The sequence below is a fragment of the Ochotona curzoniae genome, unplaced genomic scaffold (genome assembly GCF_017591425.1).
Source record: "Ochotona curzoniae isolate NIBS_2020 unplaced genomic scaffold, NIBS_Ocur_1.0 contig_523, whole genome shotgun sequence".
Lineage (NCBI taxonomy): Eukaryota > Metazoa > Chordata > Mammalia > Lagomorpha > Ochotonidae > Ochotona > Ochotona curzoniae.
This window is the reverse complement of record NW_024466459.1, coordinates 774,469-794,545: the sequence shown is the minus strand read 5'-3', so window position 1 is coordinate 794,545 and position 20,077 is coordinate 774,469. Positions and strand designations below refer to the sequence as shown.

At 39.3% G+C, this 20,077-nt stretch overlaps 1 protein-coding gene across 1 annotated transcript in view; it reads right to left on the bottom strand.

The window, feature by feature from the left end:
• TANC2 (tetratricopeptide repeat, ankyrin repeat and coiled-coil containing 2) overlaps nucleotides 1–20,077 on the bottom strand; it is a 280,763-nt gene that overhangs the window by 165,709 nt on the left and 94,977 nt on the right. The window contains exon 4 of the mRNA XM_040989463.1: nucleotides 16,828–16,899. Coding sequence (XP_040845397.1) covers nucleotides 16,828–16,899 — 72 coding nt within the window. The remainder of the gene's footprint in view (nucleotides 1–16,827; nucleotides 16,900–20,077) is intronic.

Here is a 20,077-nt window from a genome sequence, read left to right as displayed (position 1 = left end):
TACTGGTTCATTTCTCAAATGATGAAAGAGCCAGTGTGAGTCAGGTCTATGTCAGGAGACAGGAATTCCATCCTGACTTCCCACACGGGTGGCATGGGTCCAAGCACTTGGGACACCTTCCGCTACTTTTTTCAGGTGCATTAGCACGAAGTTGGCCCAGAAGTAGGACATCTGGGACTTGAACCAGCATTCAGAAATGTAGTACTGATGCAGAAAGCAGCAGTTTAACCATCTGTGCCACAACGTCGCATTCTTTAATGCTTATTTTAAGAAAACCCGCTTTAGTTCTTATTTTTAAAATAATACTAATAACTCAACACCTTAGGAGAAAGAAAGCAAGTTTCTCTCTCATTCCCTTACCCCCTAAATCAAGCTTAGATCCATACACTAGATGAGTTCTAGAATAATTCTTTAAAAGTTTTAACTTGAACAACAAATCAGTTTTCTAGTGGCTTTCATTTTAATATTGCTCATGCTCTACAAGAACTGGAATGAGGACACAGGATAATTTAAAACACAAAACACACATGTTTTGTATTAGGTTTTAAGCGCACCTAAAGTTCCTAAAGTTTTTACATTGTTATATGCAGCTAATTCTCGCAGCCAAGTCCTTTTTTCATGATTAGTTTACCGCAAGCCAAAATCCCAGACTCAGCAAGGTGCTTAATAGGTCCTTTATTCCAGAACAGGAGCAGGGGTGGAGAGGTAGAAAACTGGAAGGGACACGTCTCCTGCCATGGTGGCAGGATGGGGGCTGCCAGGGCAGGGGAGGGGACAAGATGGAGGAGGACGGGGAAGAGCCAGGTGAGAAGGGAGGGGAAGAGTGGGGGAAGGAGAAGGGAAGGGCCGTGTGGGCTGTGTGCTGACCCCAGGGACTGGGCACTGAGATGATCTCAGCCACAGGTAGGTGGGTGGGGACTAACGGAAGGGGCCAGAGAGACTGGGGAGTGGCATTCTCAGGGAAGGCGCCAGGTTACATCTGATTGGTGGATAACCAGAACAGTGTGAATTTCGTGAGCTGTTGGGAAGCAGCAGCAAATGGCGCAAGGTCAAAGATGGCCTGGTCTCAGTCTACATGACTGATATTTGAACCACTCTTCACATTCCTCCCTTTTGTTATATATAAAGAAAAAGGGCGTTGTTCTCCATGGCCTCTTCAAGCTGAGTTTGGGTGCAGTATTCTCTGGGCGGTGGTTGCATTCTGGTGGGAGAGGAATGGAAAGCTCCTAGTCCAGCAAAAGATGGTTTGGTTAGAAAAATATATTTCAGTGGATGACACAGGAATGGAGGGAGGGGTTAGTTATCAAAAGTCCCTTTGAAAAGATGGCCTGACTTCTCCCTGAAGCTCGTTGGAATATGAGTCTCTGAGGGTTGGTGTGAGGAGCTTCTCGGGGTGTCTCTGTGGTGGCAGATGGATCATCATGGCAGATGCTGACTTTCTGTGCAGACTCCACATTCCAGCCATTCTCAGATGGAGCGTCCGTTTGGCTGTGGCAGGGAACTGGGGTCACTTCTGCTCAGCCCTAATACCCAAGTCTTTTGTTGTGTGGTATTAGTGGGGAGACTTAGGCTAGAACATGCATGGAAAATTGGTTAAGACTATTTAATGAAGTCTTGAGAAACAGGATATAAAAAGAAGCAACAAGATAACATGTATGGTTGTGGGAAAGAGAAACGCTTGCTTCTGATCTGTAGTGTCCATGTTCTAGTGGAGATTGTCAGGACTGCTTCTAGTGCTGTGTTCTTTCCCTGCCTCTGCTCATGGGAACTCTGGCTCTTATCAGGAGCTAAGGTGATTATTCTGGCCTTTCTGATCTATGCAGGAGCAAAGTGCCTATGGTAAAGCCAGGGCTCCAGCTGACAGTGGCTCTCATGGCTATGGTGCCAACTAGCAAAAACTGTTTCTGAGGTCTTATATACATGGGCACTGGAGTTCTGGGACCACCCAGGAAAGTTCCGCTATTATCCAAATCCAGAAGTTAATAGGAGGGTTTGATAATTAGGTGGCTGTTAAGGTCTGGCCAGGTGTAATGTGAAGCCTAGGACCATCTTTCTTTTCATGTGGGGTATTGGAAGAAACATCATAAACAAGGTGCGAACCTTTATGCCGTTGACTCCCATTGCCTGGTTGGACAGAGAGGAGAGCTGGCCTAAAATGGAGGCTGGTACGAACAGATGGTGTCTCTGGATGGAATATACAGCTTTACCTGTGATGTCGCTGATCCTAAGCCACCCCTTCATAGCGATGGATGTGTGCTTCCAGTTCTCTGCCCCTCCACCCCTGCTTCCGTTCCTACCCTGCTGGAATAAAGGACCTACTAAGCACCTTGCTGCGTTTGGGATTTCAGCTTGTGGCAAACTAATCTTGAAAAGAGGACTTGGCTGTGGGAATTAGCTGCGTGTAACAATGTTAAGAACTGTAAGAACTTTAAGTGTGTTTAAAACCTAACATTTTGTTTTGTATGAAAAACAGATTGAAAGGTAAGGGGAGAGGGAGAGACTTAATGAGCTAAGCTCTTCATCTGGCTACTAATTTTTAACTGTGTTATAATTAAAAGTTATTATCAAGCTCTTAAATTTTTTAAAAATATTTTTTCTAGTCTTTCCCCTTCATAAGTTTTCTCTAGAAAAGCAATCATCAGGGCTAATCCTTGTAGTGTTTAAATGCAAGATGGTACTAACTGAGAGATGAACTTATGTTCTGTTTTCACAGAAGAAAGTCAATCCATGTGATTCTATGTGTGGTTGTGGCTTTCCTATTAATGGCTACAGCTCCAGATTGAGGGTTCAACCTGCAGCAGTACAGTGATGACAGAGAAGAGAAAGAAACGTGTTCTTCAAAACTGTATAATGTGGCCCCTATACATTAGCCAACTATTTCATCTGGTCATCAGAACAGGAGAGTTAAAACTGTGAAAGGTGAACTGGCAAGACTAGACATATTCTCAAGAGTATTTCTGTTTAATGAATGATATTTAAGAGATTTCTAAGTATAATTTTCATTATATTAAATTCTTACCTTATAGGTTGATTTTAATACAGATTCTAACTAAAATTTTTTCAAAGGTGTAATTCCATCTCTAAATTTTGATCATTTGAAAAGAGTCATTAGCAGGCAGGTGGTTCTTTCTGAACTTTTTTTTGTTGTACGAGCATGTGTTGTAAGATCTCTATATACCAAAAAGATATATTCATATCAAATCTTTTTCTCATTTTATGTCATTATCATATATGAAATGATTCAGATGCCTACAAAACTAATTTTTTAAAATCACTTTCTGAAATCAGAAACTCAGACTTTAACCAAAAACGGGGAAAACACGATGTTCAGCCATAACTAGTGTCACTTTAAACAGTGATCATTATGCACTGGCTAAATGATCAAAACAGATAAACACCGCATAGAAGATTCCAACATGGTCAAATTTTATTTAAAATTCCATCAATAACATGAAAGAATTATTTATGTGGTAGGGATCCCATATTTATAGCAAAGAAAAGCCAGTTGAAACAAAAATGTCCTTTGGAACACTCTGCCCTCTGGTGTTTGAAATCCTCATCAAAAAATAAGTATTCTGTCAATCAACGTGTTCATTACTCTTGGTCACTGAATACATCAATTTGGATGCATAATTTTCTATAATAAGAAAATACATGGCTTAGTATAAAATGGTATAATGTGAACTTACATTCTGTAATAAGTTTTACATTATCACAATTCTATAATTTTCTTCTTTCTAAAGGCACTTATCGCCTTTGTGACTGAAAGTCTCCCTGTGGCCAATGGTATTTAGTCCTGACATTTTTAAATTGCTCACATTCCACAACAGGAGGCAAGACAGGCAGACAGAGGACAGTGTAACAACAGACTTCCTAGGAGCTGTTACATTAAATCTTGCTGTATTTTCTGGGAAGATCATAGAGGAAACATGGATAATGAAGAATTTGTTTCTATTATCCCAATGTTCAAAAGTGATATCCAGGGCCAGCATGATGATTCAACTGGCTAAGCCTCTGCCTGCAATCGCCAGCAAACCATGTACTCCACTTCCCATCCAGTTTCCTGCTTGTGGCCTGGGAAAGCGGCTGAGGATGGCCCAACTCCTTGGGCTGCTGCATCCATATGAGAGACAAGGGAGAAGTTTCTGGTTCCTGGTTTTGGATTGGCTCAGTTCTAGCCATTGTGGCTTTTGGGGAATGAACTCAAGATGGAATATCTTTTTGTTTGACCTCTCTGTAAATCTGCCTTTTCAATAAAAATAAATGAATCTTTTTTTTTTTTTAAAGAAAGTGAAATCCAACTCCTAGAACCACCACACAGCAACTAAAAGGATACAAGAGATTATTTCATTGATTGATGGCCAACTTTTCACTTATTGGGGTTGCTTTTATTATTCTCCCCTGAAGACATTTAAATATTTTATCTATAGTGCAGCATTTATTATTTAAACAATGATATATAATTTGGAATTTCAAATAAAATGAGTGATCATAGAGGATAATAAAATTCAATGCAAAGCAAAATAGTTTACCTAATCTCATTAAAAACAGATTATTACTATATTTTACGCCTTTTTAAATAGTAAGAATTATATCCAGGTACAGTACTGAATATTATGTAGTCTAATAGAGCTAAAGACAAAGCTATGCAAACCTAAGGCACTGTCAAAGCATATGTAAATATTTGCACAGTAAAAGCTACGAACAGAAACTGCCTGTTTCCTTATTGCTCTCCGCCTAACATGTTCTTATGTCCACTTTACACACGAGCAAGCAGAGGCTCAGAGGAGTCCACCTGTCCAGGAGAGTTGACAAAGGAATAAGCGTGGGATTTTCATCTGGTTCTTTATCCAAACGGACTCTTAACCAGTGTATTCTCATTCCCTGTTGGGATGAGAAAAAGAGACGTTTCTTTTAAAAGTATACAAGATGCTTACTTCTCCTGAAAAAGCTTCCCTTAGCAAGGCAGCATGCCAGCACCACTCCTGGGTTTCCAGTTTTATCACAGCAGTGATCCACTCTCCTGAGTTTTTAGCTTATGACAATGGAAAAGAGTTACCAGTCACATCCTGCTGATGGACTTATTGTGGGCAAGCCAGATGGGATGGATTACAGTTCTGGCCTTCTCATGGGCTTTGCCCACACCTGTCCTCTTGCTGACTGTTAGCTCTTAATCTGTCCACCTGAACTGTGCTTAAAATACACCTCTTCTACCTTTTTCTCAGGCTGTCTTCTCTTGGAGTCCCCTCCTCACTTTCTGATTTTCTGTGGTAGGAAGTTTCTACCTTTCATAATTCTTGCTTTGTTCAATGAATTGTCCACATGGAAATTCTTTCATGTGAGATAAGAATCTAGGCTGGTTCTATCTTTTGTGTTGATTTTACCCTGAAGAGCTTGCCTCTCATCCCTGAATTAGTTCTTTTGAGCCTGGAGTTCTGAGTCTTAATTCTGTCACATCAGTCAAAAGACCCGGTGAAAGCAGTCATTATTTTTATATGCCCTTGGTAGGCATTTTTCCTGATGGTGGGGAGACTCCCTCAGATTTAAAGGTTCTAGTCATTTCCTGTGCCACTTAACAATTGCCTACTGAAAAGAACCCTCATGTTCAGGACTGCTACCAGGTTGTATTACTAAAGCTGCCTTCCTACCTTAGGTCTAGGGTGACCCTGTTTTGATCTTTCATTGGCCACAGTTCCTAAAGAAATGCTAAACAAAGCCAGATTTTGGCAAGATTTTAGGAAAGTAGATCTCTTTAAAAATGCATAAGAAAGGAGCCAGAAGCAATCCTTGAAAAGGAAAAGGGTTTGAAGGTACAAATTCAAAATAAAAAACACCTTATATAGTTAAAACCATAGGAAAACATCTTCAAAAAGAAATATAGTCATATCAGGAATATTTTGATTTAGGTAAATATTATCCAAAAAATAAACATAAAGACAAAAGCAAAGATGAAGAGTAGAAAACCCCCTAATTATATTGTCCAGGAAGAAAAATTCCCAGAAAAGTTATCCTTTTGATACAGCAAAGTGAGTTGATGGGATCCTTGTTGATGGACAAATATCTGACTCCAAAGTTTGCCAAGCTTCATTATCAGCCTGCTTTAAGGGAAAGAAACAAAGATTACTTGATTCTTGTGATGAGACCTAGTGGTCCATGTGACAGCACTCAGAAATGATTATCTATACTTATAAATATCAATTAAAAAAAAGAAATGATTACAACATAAGGGCTTCTCTCCTCCAGGATGGAATTTAAGACCTTATGAGGCTTCAGTGCTTGGCTCTTTTGCCCTTCCAGCTCCTGCCGTGAGAGGACAGTGTTTTTGTTCCCATTTTATTTGAAAGGCAAAGAGACTGAGAGACCAATATCTTCTATCTTTGGTTCACTCACCAAATGCCTAAATTAGTTGGCCAGGGTTGGACCAGGTTAAATACAGGAGCCTCCAATTCCATCTGGTTCCTCCTCGTAGGTAGTAAGGGCCCAAGCATTTGAGCCATCATCTGCTGCCTCCCCAGATGCAAGGAAGCAGGAAGCAGGATTATAAGTGGCACTCCTAGATGGCTTCCAGGTGTCTCTGCCCCAGCATAATGTTTTCAAGATACATCATGCTATACTGTGAGCAGGTGAGTCATTTATTTTTTAATTGTCAAATAATATGGACATGGATATACATTTTATTTATCCATTCATCATCTAATGAGCATTTGGGTATTTTTCACTTTTCAGTTATTCTGAACAAAATTGCTATGAACAAATGTGCACACATTTTGGCCTGAATGCATGTGTTTTTACTTCTATTGGGTTGCTTTAGCTATTTTGATGCCATGTAGTTTCATGCATAAGAGACCAATACTTATGTATTTCATAAATTGTATAAAACATCAAAAATACTTTTTGGTCCAACTATTCTTTTTATTTTATTTTTAAAAAATTTTTTAAAGATTTATTTTTATTATTTTTTTTATTGGAAAGGCAGATATACAGAGAGGAGAGACAGAGAAGATCTTCCGTCCGATGATTCACTCCCCAAGTGAGCGCAACGGCCGATGCTATGCCGATCTGAAGCCAGGAGCCTCTTCCAGGTCTCCCACGCGGGTGCAGGGTCCCAAAGCTTTGGGCCGTCCTCTGCTGCTTTCCCAGGCCACAAGCAGGGAGCTGGAAGGGAAGCGGGGCTGCCGGGATAGAACCGGCACCCATATGGGATCCCGGGCGTGCTAGGCGAGGACTTAACCACTTGCGCCACTGCGCCGGGCCCGATCCAACTATTCTTTTTAAAAATCTGTTTGACATTATTGCAAATAATGGTATCTTTTTGTTAGTACTTGCCTGGTATCTATTTTCTATCCTTTCATTTGCAAGCTTTATTTTGTTTAGGAGTACCTCTTAGAAATAATGCTTTTACATCTTCTGATACTCTTCTCCTTTATTAGGGAAATTGACATTATTCATATTTCATGTGAAAGCTGCCTACTTCCCATGAGCGGCTGAGCAGAGGTAGGAAGACAGGGTCATTATATTTCAATAGACTATATGCAGAAATATTAGAGCTACTATATATCATCCTGCTATTAAGTAAACATGATAGTACTGTAAATCATACTTTCTACTAGGTGTAAGTGACAGTCATTCAAGTAGGAAAATAAATAGACTATAAAGTTATTTCACATATATAAACAGGCTAGCTTCTTATGAAATTTAAGAATACACTTAATTATGTTGTCAATCCAGTATGCATAATAATTACAAAATATTCTTTATTTGCTATTTACTTGCTCAAAATCAAGACAGAATGGTAAAGACCCTTAGTCAGGCTCCGCTAAGGCCCTTTCTAAACTATGTTGCATCCCCTACTGTAGGCTGCCTTGTACCTAGGCAAGAGTTACAATGCTGGGAGAAAAGCAGCTGGTGGGCATTCTGGGCCTGGTTAATGCCAAGTTTGTGTTAACTCTACCAGTGTGCCAGCACATTGCTTATTTTTTCTTTCTTTCCTGTCCCTCCCTCCCGCCTGCCTTCCTTCCTTCCTTCCTTTCTCTTTTTAAAGAGTGGGGAAGGCAGGGAACTCTTGGACTGGCACAAGCCACCACCTTGGCCTCCAGGTTGGGATGTGGGGTGGGATTATAGATTGCTGGGGAAGGAGTCTGGGGATGGGTTGGAGTAAAAGCAGCTAAGGGCATGTTTGACAGGGAAGGCCCAGTCTGGGGTCTTCTACTGGTCTTCTACTGGCCACTGCATTTGCAGGTAGGCAAGAGTCTGAGACAGAGTGGTTTAGATGGGGGGAAACCCAAGGGCATGTGTGGGCCAGGCCAAGGCACCCACTTATTTAGGAGACCTGGGCTGGGCTAAACAACATCACTCACTGCCCACTGGTGCTCACAAAAGCTGGGGGCTGGTGGGCCTGCCTAGGTTGCTGTCCTCGCAGGTGCATATGAGGGCCAGCATGGGTGTGGGCCAGCTAAGCTAGGCTGCAGCACCAGCTGGTAAGTGCCAGCACTGGGTGTGAATAATGTCAGGTTGGACCACAGTACCCACTGGCAAGCACAAGATCCAGGTCTCGGGAAGGGCCTCATTGGGGAAGGACGGGCACTCCCTTGCTAGGCTGTACCTACCACTGGGAAGTGTGAGACCAGGGCAGGGGTGGGCCAGGATGGACAAGGCAAACCTGAGAGCTAGGTCTGGGGGCTGGTTGGGCTGAGCTAAGCTACAACACCCATGGCTGTACATGAGAGCCAGATGGATGTGGGCTGGACTGGGTTAGGCTGCAGCAGAGGCTGGCACACACAAACAACCAGGGCAAGGGGGCAGGCCTGGTGGGGGTTCTTGGGGCTTCCCCAAACTAGGCTGTGACACCTGCTGGTATGTGTGAGAATTGGTACTGTGGCAGGCAGGCTGGGCTGGGACACAGCACCTGTTGATTCATGTGAGAAGGTGTGGTGGGTGTTAAGGCAGAAGTGACAGAGCTGCACTCACTGTTATGTGCGTTAGCTGGTACAGGTGACAAACCATACCTTACTCTGCACTGGCTGGCATATGTGAGTCAAGTCAGAGGTTACTCCAGGGGAGATTTATTGAGGATCTCCCTGACTGTTGGACTCAGACCCTGGCCACAGGGAAAATCACAGTATAGTTGGTTGTATCTTGAAGTGCATGTATTGGGACTAGGCCTCCACAGTTGCTGAGGCCTGTGCAAAAAATGGACAGAATGCCCGTATGACAGCCAGATCATGTAGACCAGCAGGGGACGCTGAGGGTCTCATCAGAGGATGGAAAGCAGGACAGGTTGGACTACTCTCCTTACCAAACTTTGCAGCAAATGTCTGGGTCTGTGTATACACTTGATGGTGCCTGAGGCTCTGGAGGTGGGCGGAACTTACATCAGACCCAACGTGTCACTCCTACTTCCAGCAGGACCCAGAAGAGGCGGTGTGGATCCGGAACATCACCAGGGCAATGGAGCCCTGGCCAACCAACGATGCCCTCAGCCGGCATTTGCTCTCCTAATAAGGACAAAAGCGGCACCCGCTCTGGTTTCCATATTGCGGGAGGTGGGTGTAAAAGCCTCCCGCACACTTCTTTGTGCACCTTTTTCGTTTGGACCTTTTTGTCTCCGCAGTTTCCTGCTTTTCTCTCTGCCTCTCCGTTGCGCGGAGAAAAGGCCCAGGAACGGACTTCCCCCCAGCGGTGAACCTTATAACATTAAGGTGGAATCTGTCAACCTATAGACCCTGGAAAGATTTTCTCAGACTCGGAGCAACCAAACCAACTTGTTAGAACTATCAAAACCTCTCAAGTAGCATCCTTGAAAAACTCTTCTCTGCACTGGAGTCTCAAGGGAATCATCAAAGGACCACCCCCCTCTTCCCCTGTAATACAAGAAAAAAAAAAAAGAGGACTGAAACATTTGTCCCACCCACCCTCCTCCTTGCCTGACCCTCTCCTCCCTATCAGAGGCCCACATCAGCATGCATGCCTCTCAATGATGTAAGCATTAATATTAAAGCTCAAAGAAATACTAATAAATACATAAATTACACCGCATCTTTGGTCCTTATCCTCAAATTTACCAATCCAGTTGTAGCAAGAATCCTACTAATTCAACTTAATGACACTCTGCACCATTTGATACTTTGTCTGATCCTGACAATGTCTTACTCTTGATACCTCCTATTAATTCTCTTCTCTTCACTGATTCTTCCTTCAACCCCTACTGATTCTTGGCGAGAAATGCCCCTCAGCATTGTCACTGAATTGGAAATGAGTCCTGTTTTATACTGAGGTCTCTTTCTCCCTACTGCAATACTTCCTGAATAAAATCCATTTTTTAAAATCACATTACTGTCCAGTTCTACTTTTCTTCAATAGTATTGACTCATGATGAATAAAATTATTTATTCTGGATGAAGTAATTTCCTTTTTTAACTTTGTTTGGAAGACTGAAGAAATAAGCTCTGTAGCACTAGAAACAGAAGAAAGAGCTCCCTTTTCTCCACTCCTACTATTGAATTAACTTTGGCGGCTACCAGGCAAATTTGTAACCCATAAACTAGAGAACCTGAATTAGAGATAGGGAGAGCTAAATTAGAAACAGCAACTGAATGAGGAGCAGAGCCAATATTTTCATTAGAACTATTTTTCAAAGAGCTTAAAAGTTTTCATATGCATTTCCTCAAATAATATTACAAAAATAAATAGTATCTAGCAGTTAGCAATAAGAGACTTTGCCCACAAATACACCATAATACATTTTTAATTCCAATGTTTTCCTCAAATTACAAGGTGTTTACTTATATGCTGTAGTATTATAAGCATACTAAAGTAAATAAGGTTATAGACTAAAATTTCCTGTAGGCCCTTGATATTTTTAAATTAGATTTTCAGTAATTTTCTCAGTGTCCGTAAGATCCAAAATAAAAATTAGAAGAAAAGTAACATTTAGCCAATGTTTCTCTTATGTTAGTTTGCTTATTTAATTCTACATTTTCTTTTATGCTAGGCTGTTTAATTTTCAGAGCAATCTCACATTTTTCCTAACAAAATTTTGATAGCATACCTTCAGTTTCAGTATATTTCCCAAAACTGTAGGATAATTATTCTTATATAAAAGATATATAGTGAGTACAGTAAAAAATATCAAACTTTATAGAATACTACTATGCAATGGCCCTTGATAATGTTTGCGAGGTTTATAGTGTTTATAAAGATTTTTCTAGGATGTCTCTGAAACAAGTAAATGTTTACATTTCATTCACAACAAAATATTTTGGCTATATGTAGCATCTAAAAAAAGTTAGGCTCAGCATGTTAGCATCAGTTGTTACGACTTATTAATTAGAACGGAATAGGCTCCAGCAGGCTGTCTCTCCTCATGAGATCTTAGATTTTACACAAGGTAAAATTACAAACTTGAAGGTCATATGACAAAACATGACACTTCTACTTCCGAGAGCTATTCTATTTCTAAACATCCACCAGTTTGATACATGAGTGAGTCTATGTATGTATCATTTAGGAAAATGTGGTTTCCTATCATGGATCAATATCTTCTCATTTTTGCTATGTCAACAATACTAAATATACATATACATTTTTAAAAATCTGCTCAAATTTATCTGCAAAATAAGTAAAATTGTTGTGCTAAGGATTATATACTTTGTGATTTTAATAAGCATTGTCAAATTGTCCTTAAAAAGTTGCACCAACGGGGACCAAGAGTTATATTCACAAATAACCTCAAAAAAAAAAAGTTGAACTAATTATATCCCTCCTAAACATGTAAATACTAAAACTGTAACTTTTACTAAACTTAATAATACAATAAGTAAAAAGTGTAAATTCAATAAGTACTGAAAGAATGAATTATTTCCATATCCTAACTATCCATATTTAACAAGTATGTTGAGGGACAGACTTCGGTACAGTGGTTAAGATGCCATCTGAGACATTTCATTCCAGGTAGAAGTGTGTGGGCTGGACACCCAGCTTCACTTCTAATTCCAGTTTTCCACGAAAGTGTTCCATGGGAGGCAGCAGGTAGTTGGAGGCAGCTCATGTAGTTGGGTCCCTGCCACATACTGGAGACCTGGATGTCACTCTTGGTTCCAGGCTTCAGGCTGGCCCAGCCCTGGCTGGGATGGGCATGTGGGGAGCAAGTCAGCACACTGGAGGCATCTTCCCTCTCCCCAGCTTCCTCCTCCCTCCCTTCTCCTTTCCAAATAGATACAAGGAAGATTTGTTTTAAAGGAGCATGCTGAGGGTCTCTACAATATTATATAAAAAAAAAATCACACACATGAAAAAAGGCACATAACTAGGGTCGACGTTGTGTTTGCAAAGTTTCTTCCACATCCCCCCGTAAACACTCTTGAAGTGTGCCTAACCCATGGGTCTTCTAGTTCTTTGTTTCTTAAGTAATTTGGCTGCATCTTCTATTACTTGGTATAGAAAAAACAAAAACAGAAAAAAAATAGCCTAAATTGTTATATCAGATGATATAGGTAAGGTTTCATTGTTATTATTGTTTTTAATTTGCAGGAAAGAGTGACAGAGAGTGAGGGGAGACCTTCTATCCACCTTCTATTTCCATGAAAAATACGAATCTGGGCAGGTGTAGTAGTAGAGCAGGCTTAGCTGTCACCTGGAAGGCTAGGATTCATTTCAGAGCACCAGCTGGAGTCTTGGCTGCCCTGTTCTTCCAATCAGCTTCCAGTTAAAGTATTTAGAGAGCAGCAATGCCGGCTCGAGAACCTGGGTTCCTGTCACACATGCAGGAGATCTGGAAGGAGGTCCTCGCTCCTGGTTTGACCTGGCCTAGCCTTAGCTGTTATAGGTATTAGGGAAATGAACTAACAGATGGAAAGATCTCTCAGTCTCTCTGCCTCGGCCCTCTCTTCCAAAAGAAATATATGTAAGTATGGCTTAAGAATCCCTGAACATTTTCAGATTCCAACCGACATCTAATGTTTTAAGTATTATCAAACCATGTTAAAGTGGTAAGAGTCACACAATTTACTTGTATTCCTTTCACAGATGAGAAACAGAAACCCACTATGGTAAAATGACTTACTTGGAGCCAGTCTGACCAACAGACCCACAGCTTTCTTAGTAATGACTGTCACTGTATTGTTTCTTCACTAACTGAGTAAAGTGTGTATGTGTGTAAAATTAATCTTACACTCCAGATTGTGTTCCTTCTCACTGCCTCAAAGCTGAAGTCAAAGTGCTTGCAAATAGATCCATTTCTGCAGGCGGGCTGTGTCAAGGACTAAGATAAATATACAGGGGTTATAGAATGATGATGATAGGAAAAGATTATTCCTTGTAATACAAAAATATAAGCACCCACTTGACAATAACTATTTAAGTATCTGGAAAACATGCAAGGTTAATGAACACAGTATACTCTAGTTCCTTACAGTTCATTCTCTACCAGCCAAAAACACCTAGTTAAAAGTTAAATCTGATCATATCACTTCTCATTTCTTCTCTGTTCAGAATTCTACAATGTTGACACCTTACCACACAAAATTCTGCATACTGCTTCAACTCATTGACTGCCATTCTCCCCCTGACTTTGCTTGAACCATCCTCATTTTCCTTCCATTCCCTAACATTCAAAACTCATTTCTGTTTTAGAGATTTGCTTCAGGTGTTCACTTCGTCTTGAAGGTTCAGAACCTAGATATTGCCATGGCGGGACACTTTTCTTCAGTTCAACCCAACTCATGCACCTTTTTTGACTCTCTTTGAATATTCAATACAAAGAAATTTCACCTGTAAGCTAGTTTCCATCTCACCTCCTATAATATAACTTTCATAATACTTGTCATGATCTAAAATTTCTATTAATTGGTTCTACATTTATTGTCAGTATTCCTCCTAATTGGAACATAAAAACCTTGAAGACAGGTGCCTGGTGCATAGTGGGTCCCACCAAAACATACGTAGAATGAGTAAATAAAAAGTACTCAGCAATAATGAATAAACCACATTAATTGTACCAGAGACAGAGAACTAAATATGAGGAAGTCAGAAAGGAAACAGAATAGATTATTCTGAGCCTAGTTATTTAGCCTGAGTGGTAATATAAATACAAGGAATAGAAGCACACATGAAATACATGAAAGTGGATAAATCATTAAGTGGAGCTCTTAATTCCTTAAATTATTCATTTTGCAAAATGATGCCAAGTAAGAAATATCCTCTGGAGGATATGGTCAGTAAATCTTTCTCCACTCAAAATCTCTTTTATTTATTCCTAACAAAGCATACTTGGGGATAGGAAGATAACTGAATACTCAGACTAAGGTTTTATTTTAAATTTGAAAGCAATTTCATACCAGGTTAAACAAGAAAATTCTATCATTTGCTTCATGTGGCAGAAAATTGGCCACAGAAACATTTTCAAGGTATTTTCTTTTAGAAAACAGAATTAATTTTTTTTTCATTCAGACATTTCAAAATGCATTCTCAATCTTTAAGTACTTAAGATTTTGACAGTCATCCACTAGAGATTTGATATATTTCAAACACCAAAAAATTAAGACTCAATAGTCCATACATGTCAAAAATAAAAATTATCTTTGTATAATTGCTTTATTCATCTCTGTCATATTGTGTGCACCAAAAAATATGACTTTGATCTAAGTGCACCAACCTTGTAGCAAATCATGCCTATTTAAGTTGAAGCCCAAAACTGGAATAGGCACGTGGAATAGGCCATGATTATCTTCTCAACCTCATATAATCTAACTCACTTCCCTCCCAGAAAGTAAATATTTCTTGATATTTCTTCCAGTGTGGGCTATAAAATGAAGTGTAACATATGACAAATATCAGATCTGAGTGTTTTGTATTTTTAGTAATCAACAACACCTTTTTAACAGCAAAAAGGGAAGGATTTTTTTTCATATTTCTTAAGACTTTATTCAGTTACTAAAATTACATTTTAAAAATTAATTAGTTTGAGAGGCAGAAAAACACACAAGTAATGGAGGGGGAAAAGAGAGAAAGAGAGAGAGAGAAAAAGAGCGAGCGAGCAAGCACGAGCTGCTAGTTCACTCTCCAAATGCTTGCAATGGCTTGATGAGCTGAGGCCAAACTGGAAACGAGAAACACAATCCAGGTTTTTTTCTACTGGTGGCAGGAGCCCAGTTACTTGAATCATAACCTGCTGCTCCCAGGGTCTGCATTACCAGGAAGCTGGGATCAGGAGAAGGAGCTGATGTCAAAATCAGGTACTCTGGGGACGGCACCATGGTTCAACTGGCTAATTCTCTGCCCCCAAGTGCCAGCATCCCATAAGGGCCCCAGGTCGTGTCCTGGTTGCTACACTTCCTTCCCAGCTCTCCCTGCTTATGGACTAGGAAAGCAGCAGAAGATGGTCTAAAGCCTTGGGACCTGCACCTGTGTGGGAAACTCGGAAGAAGCTTTTGGATCGTGACTTCAGATCAGCTCAGCTCTAGCTGATACAGGCACTTGGGGGTGAACCAGAGGATGGAAGATCTTCCTTTCTGTCTCTCTCTTTGTAAATCTGCCTTTCTAATAAAAATAAGCAAGTCTTAATGAAAAAAGCTACTTTCAAAACTTGTTACTCTGATATGGAAGTGTCTTAAACATTTGGCAAAGTGTCTGCCTATATCACAGTTGTAGATATTATAACATAATGGATACTTTGTACTATTGTGTTATTAGTATATTTTATTGACTGACTCAGTAGATTTTGACTCAGTTATTAGAAAATGCCTAAAATATAATAAACAATGCAAAGATTTAATTTGTACTCTTTGAAATGACAGGAAAGAGAATTAAAATTATTTTGATGAAAATTATAGTTTTTTCTACTTAGAATAGTATAAGAATTCCATTATCCCTCTGTTTATTTTCTTTTGAAATGATACAGTAATAGTCACACCTCCCTATGTAACTCAATTTTAGACACATAGCAAAAAGTTGATATTGTTTTTGATTAATTTCTTGTGTTCATAATTCAACAGCAGTCAATTTAACTGACATCAGAGATATGTTAATAATGTGAGAAGAAATTTAAAACAGTGCCTTACATATTTTCACAAATTCTTTAACTATATACTAAACATTTTTTCCTAAAAAAACTTAAAAGTACAAATGTTTATTTAATAAAGACAGAATTACACATCTAACACCTGAATTTGAATGAACAACACATATTCTGTCATTCAAGTCAATGAATTAAAGCAAATATCCTAAGAGCTGTAGTAATGTTCAATTGTTAAGAAAATACCTAAATCAGCTTTTAAAACTAGAGATTAAATACACATATTGATTTCAAACAAATATAACTGATGTACTTTTGCTGAACTATCAAGTTCTTATTATTACAAGAGCATGAATAGTGGAGGGGGAAAGGGGCTCCATCTGTTAATCTGACGTGAACAAGCTAATAAATGAAATCAGAACAACAGTGTATTTTGGAAAAACTAGAAACTTCCTGAAAACCTAGGAAAAAATATGCCCATGGCAGATGGGTCATTTAGAAAATAAATATACCAATCTGTCAAACTGAGTACTATTCTAATTATCTAAATTAAAACCAGTAGGAGCACCACTTCCCAAGAGTCTATGGCAATTAGGAAAGCCAACGAGGAAAACCCTAACTATGCACATGAATATATCTGCTATGACCTGCAGCGTCACACTGCTGGGTCTCCTGTTACACATACTAAGTTGAGGTAAAGTCCTTACCAGTTAACTTCTTCACAGGCTGGAGGCGAACACTGATAGACTGATGAGTGAGTAAGGGGGAGGATGGAAGAGAGCGAGACACGCCCTCCAGAATCCGAATGTGCTGCATACCTTCACTCACTGCAAGTGTTGGGACGGCATAGTCGGGCTCAAAAGCACAGTCGCTTTCTGTGGAGATGCCACCTGTCAGGCACAATGAGATGGAACAAAAGAGCTGGTGAGGAAAGAGTTTTCCTTCCCTATTAAAATATATTCTTTAGGATGATTCAGAAACAGTATAAACCGGCACTGATTTTCACTTCGCAAGGCCAACTAAAGCATTTCAACACATGTGTGAGCGCTTAAATAAGTGCCCTATAGAGGTTTTTCAGATGCAAAATTTTATAAGATAAATGAATGTTTTTATGATATTGATTTTATGTGAATGTTTTAAATAACGGAGAACTGGAATTATGAAACCAAATACTCAAAGATGGGTTTAAAGCAGATTTAGATGGATAAGGAGATAATTTGGAACTGGAAGACATTAGGGGAAAAAAACTTTAGAATGCTAAAAGAAGATGGAAATTGATTCTTAGTAACGGCACCAAGAGCATGAGCAACCACGGAGTTCATTGGAACAAACAAACCAACAAAAAACCGGCACATTCAAGCAAACATATTAAGAGAGTGAAGAGACAACTATCAAAAACAGAAAATGCTGGCAAATCATATATCTGAGAGGATCTACATAAAAACTCCTAAAATTCAGTAACAAAAAAAAAATAACCCAGTTTCAAAATGGACAAAAACATTCAGACATTTTTCTAATAAAGATACACAAATGGCAAATTACTATAAGGAAAGATGCTCAACAAGCACTATAGAAACACAAGCCAAGCCATAATGAGATGTCCCTTTACATCGAAATGGAAATAAGGAAATCTCAAAACAACAACGGTAACGACAAATGGTGAGGACGTGGATAAGTCAGAGCCCTCACACACTGCTGGTGCCAAGTGAGATGGTGCAGTTGCTGTGTTGTGTAAAACAGTCTGGCAGTTCTTCAAAACCCAAAACCAAAAACACAGGAACAGAATCACAACATGACCCAGCCCTTTTACCCTTGGGTATGCCTGAAAGTAACGCAAACAAATTGTGAAGCCCAAACTCAAAACATGGTTGGTCACAGAAGCATTATTCATAATGGCCTGAAAATGGAACAAAGTAAACATTACTAAAGGTAAATGGATAAAGAAAACTGTGGTATACATGCATAATGGAATACTATTAGGCCATAAAAGAAATTTTCAAAAAAACATTAAAAACATATTAACTAAATAAAAGAACATAGATCCCAAAGGTGACGTCCCATGCAATTCCATCTGTAGGAAAGGCTCAGAATAGATGAATGTAGAAAGAAAGCAGCTCAGTGACTTTCAGGGACGTACAGGAGGAGGAATGAGCAGTGAATAGGGCGTTTCTATCTGTAGTAATGGGTTAGACAGCAGCCATAATTTAACAATACTGTAACTATACTAAGTAGCCACTGAGTTGTACATTTTTAAGTGATACATTCTATGGTGTGAATTTTACTTCCATTGTAAAAAATCATGCAGATATTCACAGATATTAATCATCAACTTATGTTTACTGAACCCAAAGTGCTATAAACTGTCATAGATTTCATCCCGTCTCATTCCTCTACAACAAACACATTAACAGTTCTGCAGATTATCAATCAAAAATGCATTAAGATAGGCCACATTCTCTCCACATCTCCTACTTCTTAGTACTTAAATCCAGTCCACTATTACCTTTGTTGGAGAAATACTGTGATTTATTTCTTATCCTTGGATTTCAGAAGTTTTACTAGGTTATGTCATAATGTGTTTTTTTGTTTTTTCCTTACCAGTTTCTGGGGCCTTTCATTTACTGTTGACTAACTGTTCATCACTGTCAACTAATTCCCCTCCAGTCAGTTTTTTCTCTTTCTCCAGAACTCTAATCAGAAAGGAATTCTGCTTCTTAGACCTGTCCTTTATGGCTGTCCTCTCATAATAGATTTCTAATCCTTGGTAAGACGAGATTGATTTGTGCAGAACTGTGGTGTTTCACAGGTTTATAAAAAGGCAGACCAACAGTGTAATTCTCTCACTGAGGAATCCTTTTTCTCAGAAAAACCAGTATTAGGCTTTTGAAAAGAAATATATCTAGAATAATCCATCTGATTCAGTGAAGCACCTCTTTTCACTTAAAACGTTCCAATGTTAAAAATTAGTTGATAATTTTAGAACCTAATAATACTCCTTAAGGAATAACACTGCAATTAGGCCAGTTTGGCTGTCCTGGTCTACTTTACTGCTTAACAACATTTTCTTCCATCTTATCTGTCCTATTAATTGTGCTTGAGCTCATTGCAGCAACAAAAAAAAAGGGGGGGGGGGGACAAAACTAGGCAGTAAGCCTAGTGGCTAAATCCTCACTTTGCATGCACCGGGATCCCATACGGGTGCAGGTTTGTGTTCCAGCTGCTCCACTTTCCATCCAACCCCCTGCTTGTGGCCTGGGAAAGCAATGGAGCATGGTCCAAAGCCTTGGGACCCTGCACCTATGTGGGAGACAAGGAAGAAGCTCCTAGCTCCTGACTTTGGATTGGCTTAGTTCCGGCTGTTGCGGCCACTTGGGGTAATGAAACAGTGAGTGGAAGATATTTCTTTCTGTAAATCTGACCTTTTAATTAAAATAAATAAATCTCAAAAAAAAAATGAAGGAGAAATAAACACCTTCCCAAAGGAAACAAAACTTGAGGAAGTTTATTTCCATTAGGTATGACGTACTAAGAAATACTTACTGCCGTTAGGTATGACTTACTAAGAAATACTAAAAGCATTTAGTATTCAGAGAAGAGAAAATACTATAGGCATAAAACCTAATACATAAAGAAATAAAGCACTTCTAGGAATTAATATGTGCAGGTACAAGTTTTCTTCTTATTATTAACTAATTTAATGTATAACAGTTTGTTGAAACTCATAATAGCACTAATAATTAGATGTGCATACTTATGTTTGTGGCATTTGTATATACATTTACACGTGTGCACATATATACATATACACTTATATATTTAGGTGTATATGACTTGAAACAAGGGATTCCAGGAAGGAACTGGCAATATTTTGTTAGCGTAACACATTCCTAAGATACCTGAGGCGGTATAGAGTAGTCTCCACTTGCCTACAGGACTTCTTCCTGAAGGATGTCTGTAATCAGACAACAAGTCTTAAACATATTATGCACGTGTGTGTAAAGGATTAAATTTATGCTTTTAAATGCTTGCTTATTTATCTTCATCTATTTGAAAGGAAGAGCAGTAGAA